The sequence below is a fragment of the Bos taurus genome, chromosome 13 (genome assembly GCF_002263795.3).
Source record: "Bos taurus isolate L1 Dominette 01449 registration number 42190680 breed Hereford chromosome 13, ARS-UCD2.0, whole genome shotgun sequence".
NCBI lineage: Eukaryota > Metazoa > Chordata > Mammalia > Artiodactyla > Bovidae > Bos > Bos taurus.
In genome coordinates this window covers 25,461,579-25,482,978 of record NC_037340.1, presented here as the reverse complement: position 1 = coordinate 25,482,978, position 21,400 = coordinate 25,461,579, and the positions used below count along the sequence as shown (strand labels likewise).

At 38.8% G+C, this 21,400-nt stretch overlaps 1 protein-coding gene across 12 annotated transcripts in view; it reads left to right on the top strand.

The window, feature by feature from the left end:
• ARHGAP21 (Rho GTPase activating protein 21) overlaps positions 1-20,090 on the top strand; it is a 130,239-nt gene extending 110,149 nt beyond the window's left edge. For 10 of the 12 annotated variants that reach the window (XM_005214297.5, XM_025000962.2, XM_059892818.1 and 7 more), the window contains 14 exons: positions 2,352-2,477; positions 3,588-3,872; positions 6,179-6,243; positions 6,321-6,460; positions 7,292-7,434; positions 8,182-8,337; positions 8,481-8,559; positions 9,702-9,775; positions 9,853-9,942; positions 11,544-11,669; positions 11,867-11,908; positions 12,225-12,330; positions 14,255-14,286; positions 17,585-20,090. In XM_005214297.5, the coding sequence (XP_005214354.1) occupies positions 2,352-2,477; positions 3,588-3,872; positions 6,179-6,243; positions 6,321-6,460; positions 7,292-7,434; positions 8,182-8,337; positions 8,481-8,559; positions 9,702-9,775; positions 9,853-9,942; positions 11,544-11,669; positions 11,867-11,908; positions 12,225-12,330; positions 14,255-14,286; positions 17,585-19,276 (3,156 nt within the window). In that variant the 3' untranslated portion in view covers positions 19,277-20,090. The remainder of the gene's footprint in view (positions 1-2,351; positions 2,478-3,587; positions 3,873-6,178; positions 6,244-6,320; positions 6,461-7,291; positions 7,435-8,181; positions 8,338-8,480; positions 8,560-9,701; positions 9,776-9,852; positions 9,943-11,543; positions 11,670-11,866; positions 11,909-12,224; positions 12,331-14,254; positions 14,287-17,584) is intronic. The other 2 variants (XM_025000959.2, XM_025000961.2) reach the window with 1 other exon arrangement.
• Positions 20,091-21,400: the final 1,310 nt, after the last annotated feature.

Sequence of the window (21,400 nt, the reverse complement as noted above, 5' to 3'; positions counted from 1 at the left end):
ATTTTGCCTTCTTCAAAAACATTAGGGTCTTCACTTATACTCACACTTTCTGCCTTCCTTACCCTTATCTTAATAAATACCTATTCCTATTTTTTAAATTTATTGTTATTTATCTGGCTGCTTCGGGTCTCAGTTGTAGCACTCAGGATCATCACTGCATCGTGTGGAGTCTTTCATTGTAGCTCACAGACTATGAGGTTGTGGCACCTGGGCTTAGTTGCCCTATGGCATTGGGATCTTAGTTCCCAACCAGGGGTTGGACTCACGTCCCCTGCATTGCATGGCAGATTCTTAACCACTGGACCACCAGGGAAGTGCCAATAAATATCTTTTTACTTGGAACATTATCCTATTAAACACAAACCCCCACGTTTCTTCTTTGGATCCCATCACTTTTCCCTTTCTCAGGACCCTTCTCTCTTCTGCAGAATCTCTCTTTCCAGTGGTTCAGTCACCAGCATGTAAAGGCATGTTCTACTATTTCCTGTATTTAAAAGAAAAACCTTCCTGGAATCCGCAACCCCTCTCCCCTATTTACTGCTCCTATTTTACTCTTCCACAGCAAAATTCCTTGGGAAAAAATTGTCCGTGGTTTCCACTCCCCCATGTCATGTCTTTCTCAACCCACACATATCAGGATGGCACTGTTCAGGCCGAGGTTACCAATAAAAGACTAGTTGTTAGGGCTTTTTGTGTGGGTTCTTTTTTTTTTTTTTTTGCTGCGTTGGGTCTTCTCACAGCACCTGGGGTCTTTGTTGTAGAGCGTGGGGTCTAGAGCACACAAGCTCAGTTGCCCCGCAGCATGTGGGATCTTAGTTTCCGGACCAGGGGTCATACCCACATTCCCTGCATTGGAAGGCAGATTCTTGACCACTGAACCACCAGGAAGTCCCTAGTTGCTTGGGTTTTTAACACATTTGACTTTTCAGGAGTATCCAGTGTGATTTCTCACCTCCTGAAACACTTTCTTCTGCTGGTCTCCATTTCTGCCTCTTGTCTAGTATATAAAATGTTGGAAGGTCTAGAGCTGGTTCTGACTCCTCTGGCCTCTCCATCTACCCTCATTTTCTCAACGACCTGCCCCAGACATCTCCCCAAGTATATATCGCTAGGCTTGACCTCTTCCCCAAACTTCGGCTCACGTGGGCTCCTGCCCTGCACCATCTGCAATGGGATGTGTAATGAGCAGCTCAAGGTTTACACAGCCAAGTAGACTTAGATGACTCCCCCAGACATGTATCCCCCAGCTTTCCCATCTCTCAAAATCTGCTTCAGGTCACCTAGTTGTTCAAGTGTCAAATACAGTAATTAGCCTGCTTTTTCTTTTCCATTTCACGTGCCAGTCCACTCCACCTCCAGGACGTACCCTGAACCTTTCCATTCCTCTCCGTCTTCATTTTTGCTCCTGTAGTCCCAGCTCGTGTCATCCCTCACCTGGATTCCCATAGGTTGCCCTTTCATAGTTGTTCTTTCAAATCCACACTCCAGGTAGCAAGCAGTCGACCTTCCAGCTGTGTGATCAGATGGTATAACTCCCCTGATGCGTCACGTCATGGTCTCCCCCCCAGCACTTCCTGCCACAGCTTGGAGGACCCTGAACAATCCATAATTAGCAGTTTCTCTTACTCCCATGGAAGAGTGAACATTTAAAATGATAACAGTGAAGGACTTCCCTGACAGTGCAGTAGTTAAGATTGCCTGCCAACACAGGGACTTGGATTCCATCCTCAGTTGGGGAACTAAGATCCCGCGCACTGCCTGGCACGGCCAAAAAAATAAAACAGAAAAAGAAAAGATGATAACGATGAATGTATATTCATTAGCTATGCATTCTCCCTAAATTTTCTCTTTCCCCTGACCTTTCATGGTTACCCCTTTTAAAAATGTTTTCTCCAAATTTCATCTTACGTGTTCTTTCTGCAGAGAAGACTTGCTTCAGCAGCACCAATTTATAGCCACTCCTTGGTTGTTCCTTTTATCGCATCTCACTGTTTCATTCTCCAAATGGCACTAATCACAATCTGATCATTCTTTTGTTTTTTTATTTTTTATTCTTCTTTGTCTTTCCTCACTAAAACTGTGAGCTCTTAAGAACAGGAAAATTGTACTCTTTCTGTTGTTTTTTAATGGTTAAAAAAAATTTCTTCAGGTGACTTTAAAAAATGATGCTCATCTTAAAAAACAAATAAAAAAATTTTTTCTTATGTAATTGATAAATTTAGGGGTTTTCAAAAGTAGCCTTTCATTTGGAAGATTTAGTAGAAGACTTTCAGCAAAGTAATTTCAACATACAAGTATTTCCAAAGGAAAAAGCTGATATTTTGCTGTGTTTTCTGTGACCTTTTCTATAGATCTTAGACAGTCAAAAGTCATCAGAAGATTCCGGATCCAGGAAAGACTCTTCCTCAGAGGTTTTCAGCGATGCTGCCAAGGAAGGGTGGCTTCATTTCAGGCCACTCGTCACTGATAAGGGCAAGGTAGTACGTTTTCTCAGCTACCGTGAGCTTGTGAAATGCAGGCCCTGAAAAACAAAGCAATCAGTCTGTATATGGAAAATGGCAACATATACATAATAAGAAGAGTCGAAAACATTTATAAGTATCTTTGTTGACATACAGGAAAAATTATTTTAAAAAATTCTGATCAGTGATTTAATTTAATATCTTTTAAAATTTAATGCCTTTTTCATTCTTTATATCAATTACATATGGACTATGTTATCTTTTGGCAACATTAAAGTGACATCAATGTATTTAAGAAGGAACTCTGCTTCTCTTATTAAAAAATTTATTACCCATGGATTATCACAGGTAGTCCTTTAGGGAGTGGCAATTCTCCATATTAATATTTAAAAACTTTTATTCAGCGTCTTTCAGTTTACTCTGTTAAGTTTCCTTTAAAATAGCTTTATCGTTCCATTTATTTGATAAACACAAGAGGTATTTAAATGAATATCACAGTATCAATATATGCTTCATGAAGCAAATAATAATATAATAAAAACTTTACCGGAAAATTTCCTACAATATTTGAGCAGTTAATTTATAAGAAAACTATAATACCGTCAAAAGAATATCAAAGTTTTCTTTTCTTTTCTTTAGAAAACCCACCTTGGATGTTGTTACTTGACCATATAAAATCGATCAATTTTGTTAACTAAATTCATCACTTGTACATATCATTTTGGAGTCACCTTATGCAGTGTTTGTCATTTGCATGATCTAAGCCTTGCTTTCACTCAAAAGATTTTTCTGACTGATCTTTTTCCTTATTTTCTATTTCCTTAGCATTTTTTATATATTTTGCTACACTCGCTTTATCCTAATTAACTTTGTTTATTTTATTTTCTGGACCCAATTAAAGTTGAGGTTTCACTACCCTTGATTGTGATAGGAATGCAGTGCCCAACTTGGTTTACACTGCACAAATTTTGTCTTTCCTCCCCTAACAAATACACGTTGACGTGAAGCAGGCACCTGCCACCTTGGGTTAACATTTCTGTATGTTAACAGCGCTGCTTGGCATGTCTGTTCTGCACTAAGATTTAGCCGAGTGCTGATCTGTCTGATTTGTCTCATGTTCTGCAGCGCGTTGGTGGAAGTATTCGGCCATGGAAGCAGATGTATGTTGTACTTCGGGGCCATTCGCTGTATCTGTACAAAGATAAACGAGAACAGACGACTCCGTCTGAGGAGGAGCAGCCCATCAGTGTTAACGCCTGCTTAATAGACATCTCTTACAGCGAGACCAAGAGGAAGAATGTCTTTCGACTCACCACGTCTGACTGCGAGTGCCTGTTTCAGGCTGAAGACAGGGATGACATGTTAGCCTGGATCAAAACCATCCAGGAGAGCAGCAATTTAAACGAGGAGGTGATTGTCCAAAATGACATGGATAAAACCAACAACCTTCACAATGGTTTTTTAAAAGAAGACTGAAAGAATCTGATACATCGCTTTAAAAAAAATTATAGTATGCTATTTTCACTTAAAAATAGGTGACCAGAAGGAAAACTCAGGGAATTCCCTGGTGGTCCAGTGGTTAGAACTCTGTGCTTCCATTGCCGTGGGCATGGGTTTGATCCCTAGTCAGGGAACTGAGGTCAGGACCCTCAAGCTGCATTCCCCACCCCCACCCACCCCCCCCCAAAAAAAAAACAAGAAGAAGAAGAATTCAGTGTACATATTAATATTTTATATTATTTTCACTTACTGGAAAATCATCATTACTGAGCTAGAGAAATAGATAATTCAGATATTCTGCAGACTTTGTCAAACAGTGAACTGATGAGAGATCTAGGTTCCTAGTCCTAGTCATTACCTTAATGACTAAATACTCCGTTTCTTTATCTTAAGACCAGGATTGTTGTGGGGCTTAAGTTACACTGAAAATGCTTCTCAAATCACTGTGTAAATTCAAAGAGATATGATAGTGTGGTTTTTTTTTTTAATGAAATGGTGCAGGCAAGAGTATAATATAGCCTATAGTAATACAATAATTGGATTCTAAGAAAACTTGCATTATCAGAAATCATGTGATAAGCCAATTTTCCTTTTTAATAAGGAGTTTCTGATTCACAGCCATCAAGATATTTTTACAGCAGAAATTCCAGTAGTGAAGATACTGTTTTCACATGTACATAACTATAAACTCTACAGAGCAGATTCAGCAATGATTAAGTCTAGAATTTTACTCAAGGGTGCCTTTTTCCTATCAACACAGTTCTGCATAGATATTGTTCTCCTTTTGTGTGACCTGTTGTCATGACAAAAAAAGAAAAACACAAGGTTCTTTCCTCTTACAGTATTCAGGAACACCTACATCAAGCATAAAATTACGCGAATTATGTCCCCAAATTTAGTCATTTCCATTATATCCAATTTAAATCGTGAAAACTTAGTTCATAAGAAAAATGCCTATGTTTTTTTTCCTCTGATAGTGTATACTCTTTCTTGTTTGTCGCTAACAATGAATCCCGGATCTGTGTCAATACAACCCTTTCTCTACAACCACCACTATAAAAAAACATCAGTGAGTTTTGTCACAGTAAGGAAGGAAAATCAGAACTTGGATTTAGATTTCAGCTCTAAGTAGCAATTCACAGGAGTTCCTGTTTGAATCAGCACCTGCTCTGTGCTAGGTGTCATACTGGGCAGTAGATGACTTCATCTTTGAGACATAGGGCTGTTTTAAGGGTTGATGGAGGTAACCCTTACGAAGAATGCAGCCCAGTGCCTGGTAGGTTGTAAACATGCACTTCATGTCAGCCATCATCACTATCATCTGATTTTTCAGACACAGATATTTTCACCCAGTTTTATAGCTCATAAAGTAATAATTCACTGAGCATATACCATATGGCAGGCAGTCTTTTAAGCATTTTTACATTGGTTAATCATAGTAATCATACGAATATATCCCACTATTATCAATCATTACCATGTTTCAAACATGGGAACTATTTGACAAAGAGAGGTTAGTAGTGTCCCCAGAGTCACATAGCTTGGAAGTGTCAGGACTAGGACTTACACCCAGGCAATCTTATTCTAGGTCTTAACCGTATCCTTTTTCAATTGGTAGATGAGAAGAATAGATTTGAATCCGAGAATTTACAAAGCCTGCGTTCTTTGTAAATTATAATGTTCACTATGATCGAAATGAGACAAGTAAAAAATATATTTGAGGACACATGTCAATATAGAGCTGGAATCAGTAGGGAAAAAAAATCATTATGCTATGGTCAACTCTGAGTTTTCCAGACAGCATATTGTTGAGGTTAAAAAAAAAACACAAAACAGTTTTGAGCTTTTCTGTTCTAACAATCTTTCTGGGGTTAGCGAGAAAAAACTGGCTCTCTGTTTCCCAGTCATTTATTAAAAATGACAGATGAGTTCAGTAAATGTGAACACTGGCAACTTGCTGGTTGTCTAGGTATTGCGGGGATACAGGAAATAAACGGAAAGCTCTTGGAAATGGGAGAGGCACTTGGAGCATTTGTCACTTAGTGATGTTGGGTCGTGATTTGAATAGAGGTTTTAAAACCACTCCATAGTGTTGGTATTGAATGAGCAAAGTAGTATGGAGCCCCCGACCCATACCCCCTGCCACCAAAAAAAAGTAGGATCCCTATTTAAATTTAGAATTGACTTTCTCATTTTACCTTCTGTTTATTCTGTAGGACACTGGAGTCACTAACAGGGACCTAATTAGTCGAAGAATAAAAGAATACAACAGTCTAATGAGGTGAGAATCCCACCGTGCTTCCTAGGTCATCAGGATGTAAAAATGCTTGTTTGTTCACAAATGTCCCTTTCTTTCAGCAGCAAAGCAGAGCCATTGCCGAAGACCCCTCGCCAGAGTCTCAGCATCCGGCAGACCCTACTTGGTGCTAAAGCAGAGCCTCGGACTCAGAGTCCACACTCTCCCAAAGAGGAGTCAGAAAGGAAGCTTCTTAGTAAAGGTACTGACACCAGTGTTCCTAGATACATGTAGGATTTAAAATTGGGACCATAGGGACTTCTTTAGCAGTCCAGTGGTTAGGACTCTGAGCTTCCACTGTAGGGGGTGTGGGTTTGATCCCTGGTTGGGGAACTAAGACCCCACATGCCCCATGCTGCAGCCAAAAAAATAAATAAATAGAAAGTAAAATAAAACAGGGATTGTAGTAAATCAACTAAATATAGTTGAAGTATCAGTTTAAAATATTTTTTAATGAAACAAAATTGGGATTGCAAAGACATTTTCATATTTTTCTGTGGACCTCAGCTCAGGGTGAACTAACCCAGAGATCACTGGTCCCTGGTCTAGGCTAGTGGGGCCTTTCTTAAGATGGGAGTCTAAGACATCAGTTCTTGTTAATACAATAAAGACCAAGAGAGGGAAAATCCAACACATATATACCACATCAAAAACTACCAGTTTGATTAATAATGAAGATCCAGGCACTTTCATTTTGAAATAGAACCAATATATTTCCTTTTGCTAAAGTCTCACTATAAAGATGTCACATTGATTGTTTTCTTGACTGTTTTAAAGAAAATCATGGTGCAGATAGTCAAAAGGTGAAGAAGCATACATGATTCCAACTATTAATAGATTATCTGGAAGGTTGAAAGGAGTGTTATATTTGGAAGAAAATAGAATAGAATATGTTTGATAAAGTTTGTATTCTTTATAGAACAGGACTCTGACTTATATAAATCTTGATTAAGAATCTTTAAAGTCATGATTTAGATACTCTCGTTGCCATTTTCTCTTCTTATGTCATTTTCTTTTGAAAAACAATCAAAAGATGATACCAGTCCTCCAAAAGACAAAGGCACGTGGAGAAAAGGCATTCCAAGTATTATGAGAAAGACATTTGAGAAAAAGCCTACTGCTACGGGAACATTCGGGGTCAGACTGGACGACTGCCCACCAGCTCATACAAACCGGGTAGGAGACACCGGCCAACCAGCCTTCCTCAAGTCATTAATTCAGCCGTAGTCGTATTAGGACCTGAGTACACAGCCCTGCAGGTCACAGGGCGTGTCTGTCCGTCTGTTGAACATTTTCCTTGTCTTAACAGACCTTAGTTTCTCTTAAGTGTTTTTGACCTGTATGAGTGTGTTGAGTAATTTTTGTAACATTTTTTGCTCATGTATTGACTCTGAAATGGAATAATTATTCAACCAGTAGGAATGTATTCAAAACGCTTGATAAGAATTCATTTTCAAGTCATGTGTGTTTAAAGAAGCATGGGAACAAGGACTTGATTGAGAAAGTGTTATAGATGTAAGTGTGTGTGTGTGTGTGTGTGTACAATGCACATGTTAAGATTCATATCACGAGTGGATGAATGTTATTCTAACCTCCTTCTTCCCCTCTACCCTTCTTTTATTCAACTGAACTGTTTCCACATTCTCTTATTTGCTCTTATTTCCTCCTTAGACTTTTATTACTATGGATTCTCCTTTCTGTCTTGACTTACTCATTCTTTCCCCACTGACTCAAATATCTCCTGTTGGTTTTATCTCTTCGCAGTTCTGCAATGTCTATATTCATTTTCTCTGTATCAAATAACAGCAATTCATATACTGTTTCCTTTTTGATGGAAAGGGTCTTTTAGCTATGATATACATCTATTAACTGAAGATAAACATTCATATGGTGTTAAATAAATGTTTATTTCTTGTTTTGCAGTATATTCCATTAATAGTTGACATATGTTGTAAATTAGTTGAAGAAAGAGGTCTGGAATATACAGGTATTTACAGAGTCCCTGGAAACAATGCAGCCATCTCCAGTATGCAGGAGGAGCTCAACAAGGGAATGGCTGATATTGATATACAAGATGATGTAAGTTTGTGTCTTTTTTTTTTTTTTTTTAATTTGGGTATTTCTGTTTGAATTACTGGTCTGTGTTGTTGGTTTTGTTTTTTTTTTCTCCCCTTTGGTGGTATTGACTACAAAAGTACTGTATTTTTATCTTGCATAACCAGAAATGGCGAGATTTGAATGTGATCAGCAGTTTATTAAAATCCTTCTTCAGAAAACTCCCAGAACCTCTCTTCACGAATGGTGAGTTTACCTCCACCAAAGACACCAGATGAAACAGTTGAACCATACATAGTTGGGAACCCATAGCATATTCAATTAAACTGGGAGAAAATAGTTTTATCAAAGGGAACAGGAGGTTTTGTTTAGTTCTTATTAGTATACAAAGCATAATCGTGTGTTATTTTTGTGATCTGGATTGTTTTTCCCTCCTGATACATTTCAGTGAAAAGTAGAGTTTATTTAAAAATTGTTACAGTTCAGTAAAAATATATATTATTCTGTTCATTCATGTTTACAGCCAAGTTGAAAATACCTTTATTACTGTTCTCAGTGAAAAGCCTTCAGACATTTTAAGATACAATTAGTAGAAAAACATTTTTTCAGCCAAGCCTACTATTTGACTGAGATAAGACCCTGTGGCAGGTGTTGCAGTGAAGAGAGAAAAAGTGGACAGACGGATGTACCCTCAGCAAACTCACATTTTAGGGAATTTCCTTTATTTGATAAGGCTTGTGTGTGCGTGTGTGCTCAGTCACTCAGTTGTGTCTGACTCTGCAACCTCATGGACTATAGCCCGCCAGGCTTCTCTGTCCAAGGGATTTTCCAGTCAAGAATACTGAAGTGGGTTGCCATTTCCTTCTCCAGTGGATTTCCCCAAACTAGGGATCAAAACTATGTCTCTTGGGTCTCTTGGGTCGGCTTGCCGCTGCTGCTGCTAAGTCGCTTCAGTTGTGTCCGACTCTGTGCGACCCCATATACGGCAGCCCACCTGGCTCCCCCGTCCCTGGGATTTTCCAGGCAAGAATACTGGAGTGGGTTGCCATTTCCTTCTCCAGTGCATGAAAGTGAAAAGGGAAAGTGAAGTCTCTCAGTCGTGTCTGACTCCTAGCCACCCCGTGGACTGCAGCCTACCAGGCTCCTCCATCCATGGGATTTTCCAGGCAAGAGTACTGGAGTGGGTTGCCATTGCCTTCTCCTTGTGTTGGCTTAGAAGATATTAAAAACTATAGCAGTTTCAAAGACAACATTTCAAAGGCTATTTGTGGTCTTCACTATTTTGTTTTTCTTTTTAATCATAGTTTGAAATTGAATCTTAAAGGGAAACTTGATTACACTTGAACAATTTAAGATGAATTTGTTTTTTTTGTTCTTACTGTTGTCAGATAAATACGCCGACTTTATTGAAGCCAATCGTAAGGAAGATCCTCTAGATCGTCTGAAAACATTAAAAAGACTAGTAGGTATTATTTTGTATTTTTGGAGGTACAACAAAAGTTTAGCATTTAAATCCATCATGCAAATAATATGTTTCAGATTCATGATTTGCCCGAACATCATTATGAAACACTCAAGTTTCTTTCGGCTCATCTGAAGACAGTAGCAGAAAATTCAGAAAAAAATAAGGTAGGTAAACTCTTTATTGAAGAGATATGCTTTCAGTGGCTTCAGTTGAAAAGACATGCTCCCCTGCTTCAGGCCAAATAATCAAAAATAGGTTATAATTAAACAAAAGCTCTAAAATACATCACATTGCTGATCAAGTCCCTCTAAAGATTACTCTTAAAAGCAAAAGATCCCCAAAATATCAATTACTACTTTTTAAAGACATTCTCTTTTATGTTTATCCAGCAAGAAAAATGAAAAAGAAAGTTCACTTTTTATTTTTCAACTGTATCTTAATATTTTGAATGTGCAATGCTTGCATAAAACAACAGTAAAAATGTATCAAGTGGTATACAGTGACAAACAACAGACATTTCCTTTGTTTTGGTTTAAACAGATAAGACCTTTTCTTTGTTTTGTTTTAATACCACCGTATTACCTTTATCAAACACACCAAGATTTAGTATTCTTTAATATTATCTTAATATTCTATTCATGTGTAGTTTTTCCTGATTGATTTAAAGAAATGTCTTTTTTATGAGTATCATATTGAATAAAAAAAAAAAACCCACACACCAAATAAATGAACAAACAAAACCAAACAAAAAAATTCACTGATACAGAGAACAGAGCAGTGGTTACCAGAGGGGAGGAGGGTTGGGGATGCAGGGAAGGAGGGTGAGGGGTGACAGGGTAAAAGGGGATCAACTGTATAGTGATGGATGGAACTGAATTTTTGGTATGGGTCCCTAGATCAGTTTGATTTTTTTTAATTCTACAATGGTGTTTTACTCTCTGGTATGTTTTTGGTATTGGTTATTTAATGTTTTAATCAAATCTTGAGGTCAAAAGATTATACTAAACACTATAAGATATAACAAAAAAGATTTGTACCTTTGATAACTGGGTAGTTAAACAGGAATACAAAATATGGAAATAAACATACAAACATCTAGGTATGTAATACTGAGATATTCATATTGGTACAAGGGTGAGCAAAAGGCTTTGGAAGTCTTGGATGAAGTAAAGGTTTTATCAAAAGAATATTTTTAGACATTAGATTTTTACATATTCATGATCTTAATGTACCACTTGGGCAAATTTGGAAAATTTTATATATTTATTTCCAATTTTTAGTTTTTGAGGGGAGAGGTTTTCCCTATTCTTTTACAAATTTTATTAGCTTTGATTTTAATAGTTTTATCAGTTAATCCAACTTTGGTAATACTTCTTTTTAGCTGTGCTGTGCAGTTCTCTGACCAGGAATCGAACCCGTGCCCCCTGCAGTGGAATCGTGGAGCCTTAACCACCGGACCACTAGGGAATTCCCTATAATACTAGTTGTGAACTAGATAAATTGCTTTCACTCAAACACTTCTTGGAAAAAATGTCAGTTGTGTTGTATATTGTCATTAAAGCAAGAAAAAATTTACATATAGTTTGGTTTATGGAAATCCCAACCAGGAAGTATTATTACTATTTTACACACGTCAGTCAACCATTGTTTTGCCTTCTTTTTCATCAAAAGAACCTTTCAGAAATAAAATGCCAAACATGCAATGGGAATTTAAGCCTACTTTCTTAAGAAATGCTATGATGTTTTCTGATATCCTTTGTTGCAGATGGAACCAAGAAACCTAGCCATAGTGTTTGGTCCAACTCTTGTGAGAACCTCCGAAGATAACATGACACACATGGTCACTCACATGCCAGATCAGTACAAGATCGTAGAGACACTCATCCAGCACGTAAGTTCCGGCTTCGGCTCGTCAAGAACATTCTTTTTCATGAGCAGCTGATAGTTGGCAGGGTAGCATATGGTTATAATTTTTTTTTTTTTTTCGCCTAAGAAAAATTACTTTTTTTTCTGTGCTATCCTCCAAAATAGATCTCTTTAGGGGGTTGTTTAATTTCTCTTTTTCACCGTCTTTATTTTAAATTTTAGCATGACTGGTTTTTCACAGAAGAAGGTGCTGAAGAACCTCTTGTAAGTATTGGCTGTCAGCGTTTATACTATGTTCTGGGGACACGTGAGATGCTGACCCTACAACAGTGTCACCTTCCTGCTTTGTATGCTATTGTCTGCTTTGCATCTCGGAAGCAGGTCTATATAGCACCTCAGTTTCTGATCAAATGAAAGTCCAAGTATGATGCTTGTTTGGTAATTAATTATATGCAAACAGTGTAAAAAAATTAAGTATATGTCCTCCACTCAGTAATGTGTCTTTTACTAAATGTTGTTTGAATTTTAAAGAAAGTATCTTTGAAGAGATGATGAAGAGATCTTTGTTTATTAACCATAGACAACAGTGCAGGAGGAAAACACAGTAGACTCCCAGCCAGTGCCAAACATAGATCATTTACTCACCAACATTGGAAGGACAGGCGTCTCCCCTGGAGATGTATCAGGTAACTCTTGCCTGGGCAGTATTGATCTTTAGGTTAAAAGCTAAATTTTTATAACATGAAAGAGCAAGTCAATCATAAGTAACAATTCACTCTGATTTTTTTTTTCCTTTTCTTCTTCTCTTTTTTCCCTTTCTACTAATAAAAGAATGTAATCTTCCCTTTCTGATTGATCGTGATTATCTTCCAGTGACTGTAATGCCATTGGCAGTGCATGGAGTTGTAATGCTTGTCAGAAAGGAACTATGAGGGAAAATGAGCATGCAAACCACTGTTTTGTTCTTTTTTTTTTTTTTAATTCACAGTTTCCATGTAATAGTCATCACAAGGTAAAACAGATACCCGCTACTGAGTATGTGGTTGCTGTGATGGCAGAAAGTGTGGTCTAGACTGTTACGAGTAATTCTTACTCTCGAGCTGGATGTTCTGTTGAAAAAGCAGCAAGTTAACTGTAAAATGCTCACGGGCAACATTTCCATAAATGCAGTATATATTATCTTGTCACTACAGAGGTCACCGTAAAAGTCAACCTCTTTGACATTTTCTTCTGTTTTCTATCGCCACCCTAATATTTGGTGAAATACGAGCTCTTGCAGGCTCTTTCGATGCAAGTTTTCTCCTGCCAAACTGTTGCAACTAACCTAGCATGTTTTACACCATGTTCTCCCTTTGTCTCCAGTTCGTGTTTTAGTCCTAAAGGGTTTTTCTTCCAGCATTTTACTGACACAGGCAAATCTATACTGATGTTGAACAGGCGAGATGGGAGGAGTCTATCACACGGTAATGTCGCTAGTGGATTCTGTGGTGTCCCTGATGGACAGCTGGAACTGTAGGAAGAAGGACGACTGTTGTCCACACTGTAGCTGCCTTGTCTGCAGAAACCCCCGATTCCTGTAAACGCACACCGAGTTGATCTGTGGTGTACATTTTCTCTTACAATTCTTGTAAACAGATCACGACTACTTTCTTAAAAGTTTTTCTGCTGTTTCTTGTTATTTCTGAAGCAGACCGTGAGGAGAAATAGCATGGTATGGTCTACCAGTTCTTAAAGTCATAAAGCATTGAGCCATGTGTTGAAAGGGGTGTGGCATGGGGCTCAGCTCATTAACTCTGAAAATCCATTTCCCTGAAGTTGAAAGAGAAAATTTCAAAAATTGATGTTGTCCTAAAGACTGCTAGCCCCTTCCTACCCTCTTTGTACTTGTACAATCTGAGTTTTTGCCAGACAGTAAAATGATGCTCTCCATTTTTCCATTTTCATGATAACATTTGTTACTAGATAATTGGAAAACTGGTAGCAGTGTAACTAATCAAAAGGATCCCTGACTGCACAGATGTGAAACCAGGGTCCAAAGCACAGAGATCAGCATGATTTAACATGACACCAAAGTGACCTAGAAGCAGGGTTATCCGAATGCATATTATGCATACAGTAAATGCTTCTCAAATTTACCATTGACAGTCTGACAAAAATCAAAGTAGACAACACCAAGTCTGAGCATCTCAATTTGTAGCGAGGGCAGCCAACAATCTCAAACGTTCTACACTGTGTATCAGTTTCAGATACAGGATGTGGTACATAGTGCCATTCTTCAAAAGGTCTTCGAGCTGCTTTATTGCTAGATTGAATACTTAGAAAATTGAATAAACACTAGTGTTTCTGTTTTGTTTAGTACAGGGCTCCTTTGCCATCCCTCTCATTGAGCTGATTCTGCCTACAATTCACAGCATCCTTTCATGGCGGTGGCTTTCTGTGGTGCAGCTTGCATCTTTGTGAGCTCTGACTATCCACTGTGTTTTATTGTTTTTTGAGTTTTGCTTTCACATTTTGTTCTGTGCCTGTCTCTTCCATAAGTTTTTGCATTGTTTGTGGGAAGCAGTAAAGAATCTGACCAATACTGACCATGTTTTCCTTAACTTCCCACAGATTCAGCTACTAGTGACTCAACAAAATCTAAGGTAAATTGTTTCTTACAGTTGGGAAATATTTTAGGGGGGAATTGCTTTGTAGCTGATGGTTATGATTCGTATGTGGTGCACCCCTGTCTGTGACACAGACTAACAGAGTATTATAAAGGGGAAAATTAATGCTTAGAATATGATAGAGGAATACTGGATTGTGAAATGGGGTGTTGGGTTTATCTCAGCATAGTTTAGTATAATACAAAGAAATAGGCATTTCCCCCTTTGTTCTTATATGTGGACATTTTCTAACATACACAAAAGTAGACAGACTAGTATGAGTCCTCATTCAGTTCAGTTCAGTCCTCATTATCCATCCTCAATTAACATACGGTCAACATTTGTCTTATCTGCACCCTGCCCACTTTCCTCCTCCTTGGGACTATTTTGAAGCAAATGCCAAACATTGTATTTCATCTGTAAACATTTCAGTAGTGATATAGACTTAATCGTTATATATTTTTTATAAAAATATTCTTACCTTCTTTTCAACAAGGTCATTAATTTTGTTTTTACAGTCAATTTTTGTTTACACAATTTGTGTTCTGTTGACACCACCACCAAAGTACACAACTATTTGAGTGGTTTTAAAGCCATTCTTCGGAGAAGGCAATGGCACCCCACTCCAGTCCTCTTGCCTGGAAAATCCCATGGATGGAGGAGCCTGGTAGGCTGCAGTCCATGGGGTCGCTAAGAGTTGGACATGACTGAGCGACTTCACTTTCACTTTTCACTTTTATGCATTGGAGAAGGAAATGGCAACCCACTCCAGTGTTCTTGCCTAGAGAATCCCAGGGACAGAGGAGCCTGGTAGGAGGCCGTCTATGGGGTAGCACAGAGTCGGACACGACTGAAGCGACTTAGCAGCAGCAGCAAAGACATTCTTGTAGTTAGAAAGTTTTTTATTTCAAATTTTGCTCTGCTGAGATAGTAGCAAGTAAAATTGTTAATAAAAATTTTTAAAGGTTCTATTTGGAAATGAGACATGAATGTTACATATCATTTCTAAGCATAATGAGGTCACATATGACTAAATTATAATTTAATTTCTTGCAGAAAATATTGCAAAATATTTAATGATATATCATTCACTATCACTTATATTGTGATTATTACTGTCTTATAAAAAGCTTTTTTATCATTTTTTTACCCTAACTTTTTATTTTGGAAATTTTTAAGTTATTGGAATAATAGTTAGCATTCAAACCTTTTGCCCTAGATTTTTCAGTTAGTAACTCTTGACATATATGTATGTAATTTTTTTCTATGTCATTTGAGTTATAGATATGACAACACTTTACCCCTAAGTGCTTCCATGTGTGTCACCCAAGAACAAGGGCATTCTTCTGTATAATTACAGTATAATTATTGTACTCAATACATTATTATTTCTAACGTACAGCGTTTATACACGTTCAACCAGTCATCCCAAGAGTGTTTGTTTTTTTCTTTTCTTGTATACAGGCTGCAATCAGGGTCAATCCTTGCATTATGTTGTCATGTCTCCTTAGACTTACTTACTTTGGACCAGTTTTCCACCTCTTTTTGCCAGAATTTAAGACTTCAGATATAGATTTTTATGTTTAAAAAACTTTTTTGAAATTTCCTCCATCCCTCTTACTAGAAGCATATTTCTTAACCTGTGATTATAGCAATCTCTTCATCTTAATCAATTATGGTGCAGATAACCAAATGATATATTTTTATAACAATGTTTTCAGTTATAAAAGAAGTAAAAATCATTTGCTCTAACATATATGTGATCACAGAATCATTGATGTTGGGAATCTTAAGGATACTCTAATTTTTTCACTTAAATAAACAATGAAATTGAGTTGTTGAAAACTGAATCACTTGCTCGGTGTCATATGCAGCAAGTGAGGGAAGAACAGGCTAAAGAAACACCAGATCTTCTAATTCAGAGCCCAGTCATAACCATCATTCCCTGAGGTCTTCAGCAGAATGTGAATGTGTTAAAATGTGAATAAGCATCAGAAAAGTCCTGGATAATTAGACAGTCCTTTATAACTTAGAAGAACAAAGTTCTGTACATCTGACTTGATTTTGGAAAGTCCTTTTTAATACAACAGCCTAAGTTTTTACTTTAATTTTCAAGACTTCAGTATAGCAGTTCTAGCTTGTCTAAAATTTTTATGACAATAGAGAAACCATACTTTGCTTCTGACTCACCATACTGCCTGCCTGCTCATCTTAAATGGCGCGTGTTAAACCAGCTAGGGTTTATTGACACCCCTCTCCCCCATTAACTGAGCCTGTAGGCATTATGAATATGTTAATTAAATGGTCTTAAGCAGTCGTCTTCAGGAACCTATTAGGCATAGCTGACTAAGCTGGTTGGCTGCACTGCCACTTTCTCAATACAGGGCATGACAGAGTTTCTATGGTAAGGATTTTGAATTGACCTTAGGTTTTTTGAACTGTCTGATTTGGTTGTTCCTTGAGATCAGTGAAGACATTACCAACCTAGTTTACCTAAGGCCATTCTCTGCAGATCCAGCCTGACTGAACTAATGGGAACACCAAAGTTCCCTTATCTTAATCAGCTTATGAGACAGTATCTGTATCATGTGACATCTGTAATTAGAAAAAAGGTAGTCATAAGATTTTAGTAACCAGCATCAGAATATTGACTATGAAACCTGTGTTCCAGAGGAAAGAACCTGTAGACCCACGGAGTATAGCAGAAGCGGGGATGGTCCATAGTTACAGAAAAGTTAAGAACAATGGGGGGTGGGGGCCACCAAACACAAAATGTGTCCCTGAAAGACAGGTGTATGTGAGCTGTGTGACTTGGCTGATAAATATTAATTAGTCCCATTTCTAATTAATTGAAAATAAAAACTTATGTTAGGCACAAATTAAAAGGAGGTATAAAAACCACACCTTGTTAGTACTTGGCTTTAGCAGTTAAGAAATAATTGGGGTGGGGGAGGGAAGGACTGGGAGTTTGGGATTAGCAGATGTAAATTATTACATATAAGATGGATAAACAACAAGGTCCTACTGTATAGCACAGGGCACTATATCAATATCCTTCATGTACCATAATGGAAAAGAATATCTATATGTATTATAACTGAGTCACTTTGCTGTACAGCAGAGATTGGCACAACCTTGTAAATCAACTATATTTCAGTTTTTAAAAGTTTTTTTTTTTTTTTTAATCAAGCAATAGCCAATCGCACACACACAAAAAGAAATATTTGGGGGGAAACCTTTTCAGAAAGTGAACTCGATGACGTTCTGTTCAAAGTGTTGTATCTCTGCTTCCCAGGGTTCTTGGGGATCCGGAAAAGACCAGTACAGCAAGGACCTGCTTGTATCCTCCATCTTCGCGGCTGCCAGTCGCAAGAGGAAAAAGCCAAAAGAAAAAGCACAACCCAGCAGCTCGGAAGACGAGCTGGACAATGTGTTTTTCAAGAAAGAAAACTCAGAGCAGGGTCACCACGACATTAAAGAAGAGTCCAAAAAAGAGAGTGAGACACCAGGCCGGAAACAAAGGACCGTTGCTCCCAAAGAAAACAACACGAAGAAAGACAGCAGCGGAGGTGGCAGAGCTGAGCAGAGGGCCCCGCGTGGGGAGAGCTTGGAGCCCCCGGCCCCCCAAAGCACCAAGCAGAGCCGGTCACCCACCCTGAGCTGTCGCCTCGCCGTCCTGAGAGAGAGCCCCAGGGCCCTCGCAGCCCAGAAGACCTCCCACCTGGAAGACACGGGGTCCGACTCCAGCACCCCACTCAGCACTCACGCCCCGGCTCCCCCGGCAAGCTTTCCCACCAAGAAACCTCCCAGCCCCGAGCCCAAGCACAGCGAGCTCCTGGTCAGTGTCGGCAGCATCACCTCCGACCACGCCGGCACACCGTCTGCTCCCTACCTGGCCGGCCTCGACTCCAGCCGGCTGAGCCCCGAGGTGCAGTCCATGGCCGAGAGCCGGGGATTTGAAGCTGATGACGAGAGGAGCGAGCTGGTCAGCGAGGGCCGGCCAGTGGAGACAGACAGCGAGAGCGACTTTCCGGTCTTCCCCGCCGCCCCGGCCTCGGACAGGCTCTTCCGAGGAAAACTCCAAGAGGCCGCGAGGACCAGCCGGAGAAACTCAGAAGGCAGTGAGGTCAGCTGCACGGAAGGAAGTTTAACACCAAGTTTAGAAAGCCGGAGACAGCTCTTCAGCTCCCATAAACTGATCGAGTGTGACACTCTGTCCAGGAAGAAATCCGCCAGGTTCAAGTCAGACAGTGGGAGTCTAGGAGATGCCAAGAATGAGAAAGAAGCCCCTTCCATCACCAAAGTGTTCGACGTTATGAAAAAAGGAAAATCCACCGGAAATTTACTGACACCACCAGCCAGAAGCGAATCGGACAAACAGGAACCCACTTGGAAAACAAAAATAGCCGATCGGTTAAAACTGAGGCCCAAAGCCCCGGCCGATGACATGTTTGGAGTAGGAAGTCAAAAAACCATCGCCGAACCTGCCAAAAGGAAAAACATCAAACGCAGACACACGCTGGGTGGGCACAGGGATGCTACTGAAATGAGTGTTCTGAATTTCTGGAAAGCCCAGGAGCACAGCGGGGACAGAGAATCCGAACTTTCAGCTGTGAATCGATTGAAGCCCAAATGCTCCGCCCAGGACCTGTCCATCTCAGACTGGCTGGCCAGGGAGCGGCTACGCACCAGTATGACTGACCTGAGCAGAGGGGACACGGGGGACCCCCGGCCTGAGAGTCTTGGCACCTTAGAAATACCAACCAGGGACCCGCCCCTGTCTTTCCAGTCTGATGCAGACAGTTCTTCCAGCACCTTGGCTTCAACTAACAGGGCCCCTCTTTCCACACCATCACAGTCACCTGACCAAATAAATGGAGAAAGCTTCCAGAACACGAGCCAAAACTCCAGTTCTGCAGCCAGGGTCCAACCTCATCAACTGTCTGAAACCCCAGATCACAAAGCACAGTTCCATCCCTGTCTTTAAACTGGGGGTCCTTTCTGGAGCGAATAAAAGCTACTGTTACACTTTCCAGTAACTCTGTAAATATTTTCTTGTACCAGAATTGTTATTATGCAGCCTTCATTTGGGCTGGTTTCATCATTTTGCACTGTGAAATAGCTTTACGGTGCATTACTACAGCCAGAAGAACATATATATATATATAAATATATAAATAAATATATATTTAAAATATATTGGATAGTTGTATACAAAGGAGCAAGGTATTTGTTGCAACTCACTGCATAGTGTGTACACCCAAGATAACAGAAGAAAATCTCTGGCGTTAGTATGCGGCAGACATGTTCTTTTGGTTTCATCACTAACAAAAGTGCCTCATCATAAAAATACATTTGGTTTTTAGGGTGCCATATTGTTAAAATTAGATAACGTACATTGAGCAAAAAAAAAAAAATGTGTTTTATTGGTAACAAATTTCATCACATTTACCAGTTTTAACACAGGTGGATACAGAACTTCCATTCTCTAGTCATTCCAGGTGGATCTCTGAGTTTTCTATTCCAACTTTTAATACAGTTTTTGAGTTTTGTGTGACTTGAATTTTTAATCTTTCTGTAAAATACATAACTTAAATGAACATATTATATGTGTATCTTTTCTTCAGATACCAGATTTGATATAAATGTTGTAACATAGGTGTGTAGATAGTGACCTGGATGGAACTGGCTTCTTTATGGAGAAGAATATAATTCTGCATGAGGACTTAATGGATCCAAACCTGTGTCATGCCTGTGTGCATACCCAATTAAACACTGGAAATAAAAATTGTTTTGGTGAACTTTGTATGGCTTGAAACTTATTAGTTACTAATATATAGTTAAATGCTATTCATTTATCACTGCCATTCTAATTTTTATTTTAGTTTTTTAGATTTATTTGAAAAATATTTATTTATCAGGTCTTAGCTGTATCACGTGGATCTTTCACTGTGGCACTCGGACTCTCTGGTTGTGCCACATGGACTCAGTAGCTGCAGCGTGTAAGCTTAGTTGCTTCTCAAGATGTGGGAACTTAATTTCCCAACCAGGGATTGAACCCATGTCCTGCGCATTGCGAGGAGAATTGTTCACCACTGGGCCGCCAGAGAAATCCCAGTTCTGCCTTTTAAAAATTACCCGGTCTTAACATTGCCCCCTCCTCTTTTTGGCTGTGTCTGGCAGAGATCTCTTATAATCGTTTCTATTGGCCTAACTTTACTTGTGTACACAGGTAATATTTAACTTTTCTGGCTGAAGTCATGTATGCTGTTTACCTTTTCATAGAGATAATGAGTAAAGAGAACATGCATTTAGAAGTCAAACCAACTCTATACTTCCTAGATACATAAACTTGGACACATTATTTAACTTCTCTGAATTTATTCCCTTGTACAAACAATGATGATAACAGTATCTACTATAAGGGTTATTAGATTTAAGTGAGATAGTGTTCCAAAATATTGCTTGCCACACAGTACTTGAAAAATGTTTATCAAAGATATTCTTAGAAATAGTGGGTAAAGATTATTAAATTTTACAAAAATCTGTCCAGTTTTAAATTTCACTTGTGTCTCATTTCTAAAAGTTCTGTTTAATTGTCTCAATTTAGCTTAATCAGTTGTGAGATCCATTTTATCACATTTTAAGTCTTCTTTTATGTCTATGAAATATTTAATCCATTGATGTTAGCATGAATTCTGGAATCAGACTGCCTGCTTCAAATCAAGGATCTGCCATTTACAAATTGGATGAGTTTGAACAGCTACCTGACTTCTCTGTGCCTTTCCTTACATGTGGAATGAAGGAAAGAACAATCCTTGTCTCATTGTTACATGTGGTTGCTGTTATTATTATATTTTAGGTCTGTTGCTTGCCATAGCTTCAGTTTTATCAAGTCTGATTCTTTCATCTTTAACGTCTTTCTTTTCTAAAATTTATTTTTTTGGCCATGCTGTGTGGCATGTGGGATTCTAGTTCCCTGGCCATTGGGAGTTCAGAGTCCCAACTAATAGACCGCCAGGGAAGTCCATAACCTCTTAATTCTTTAATTTGATATTTCTGTTGACCCTAGTTAATGGTGACTCTGTTTGAATGTTTGGAGTGTCTATTC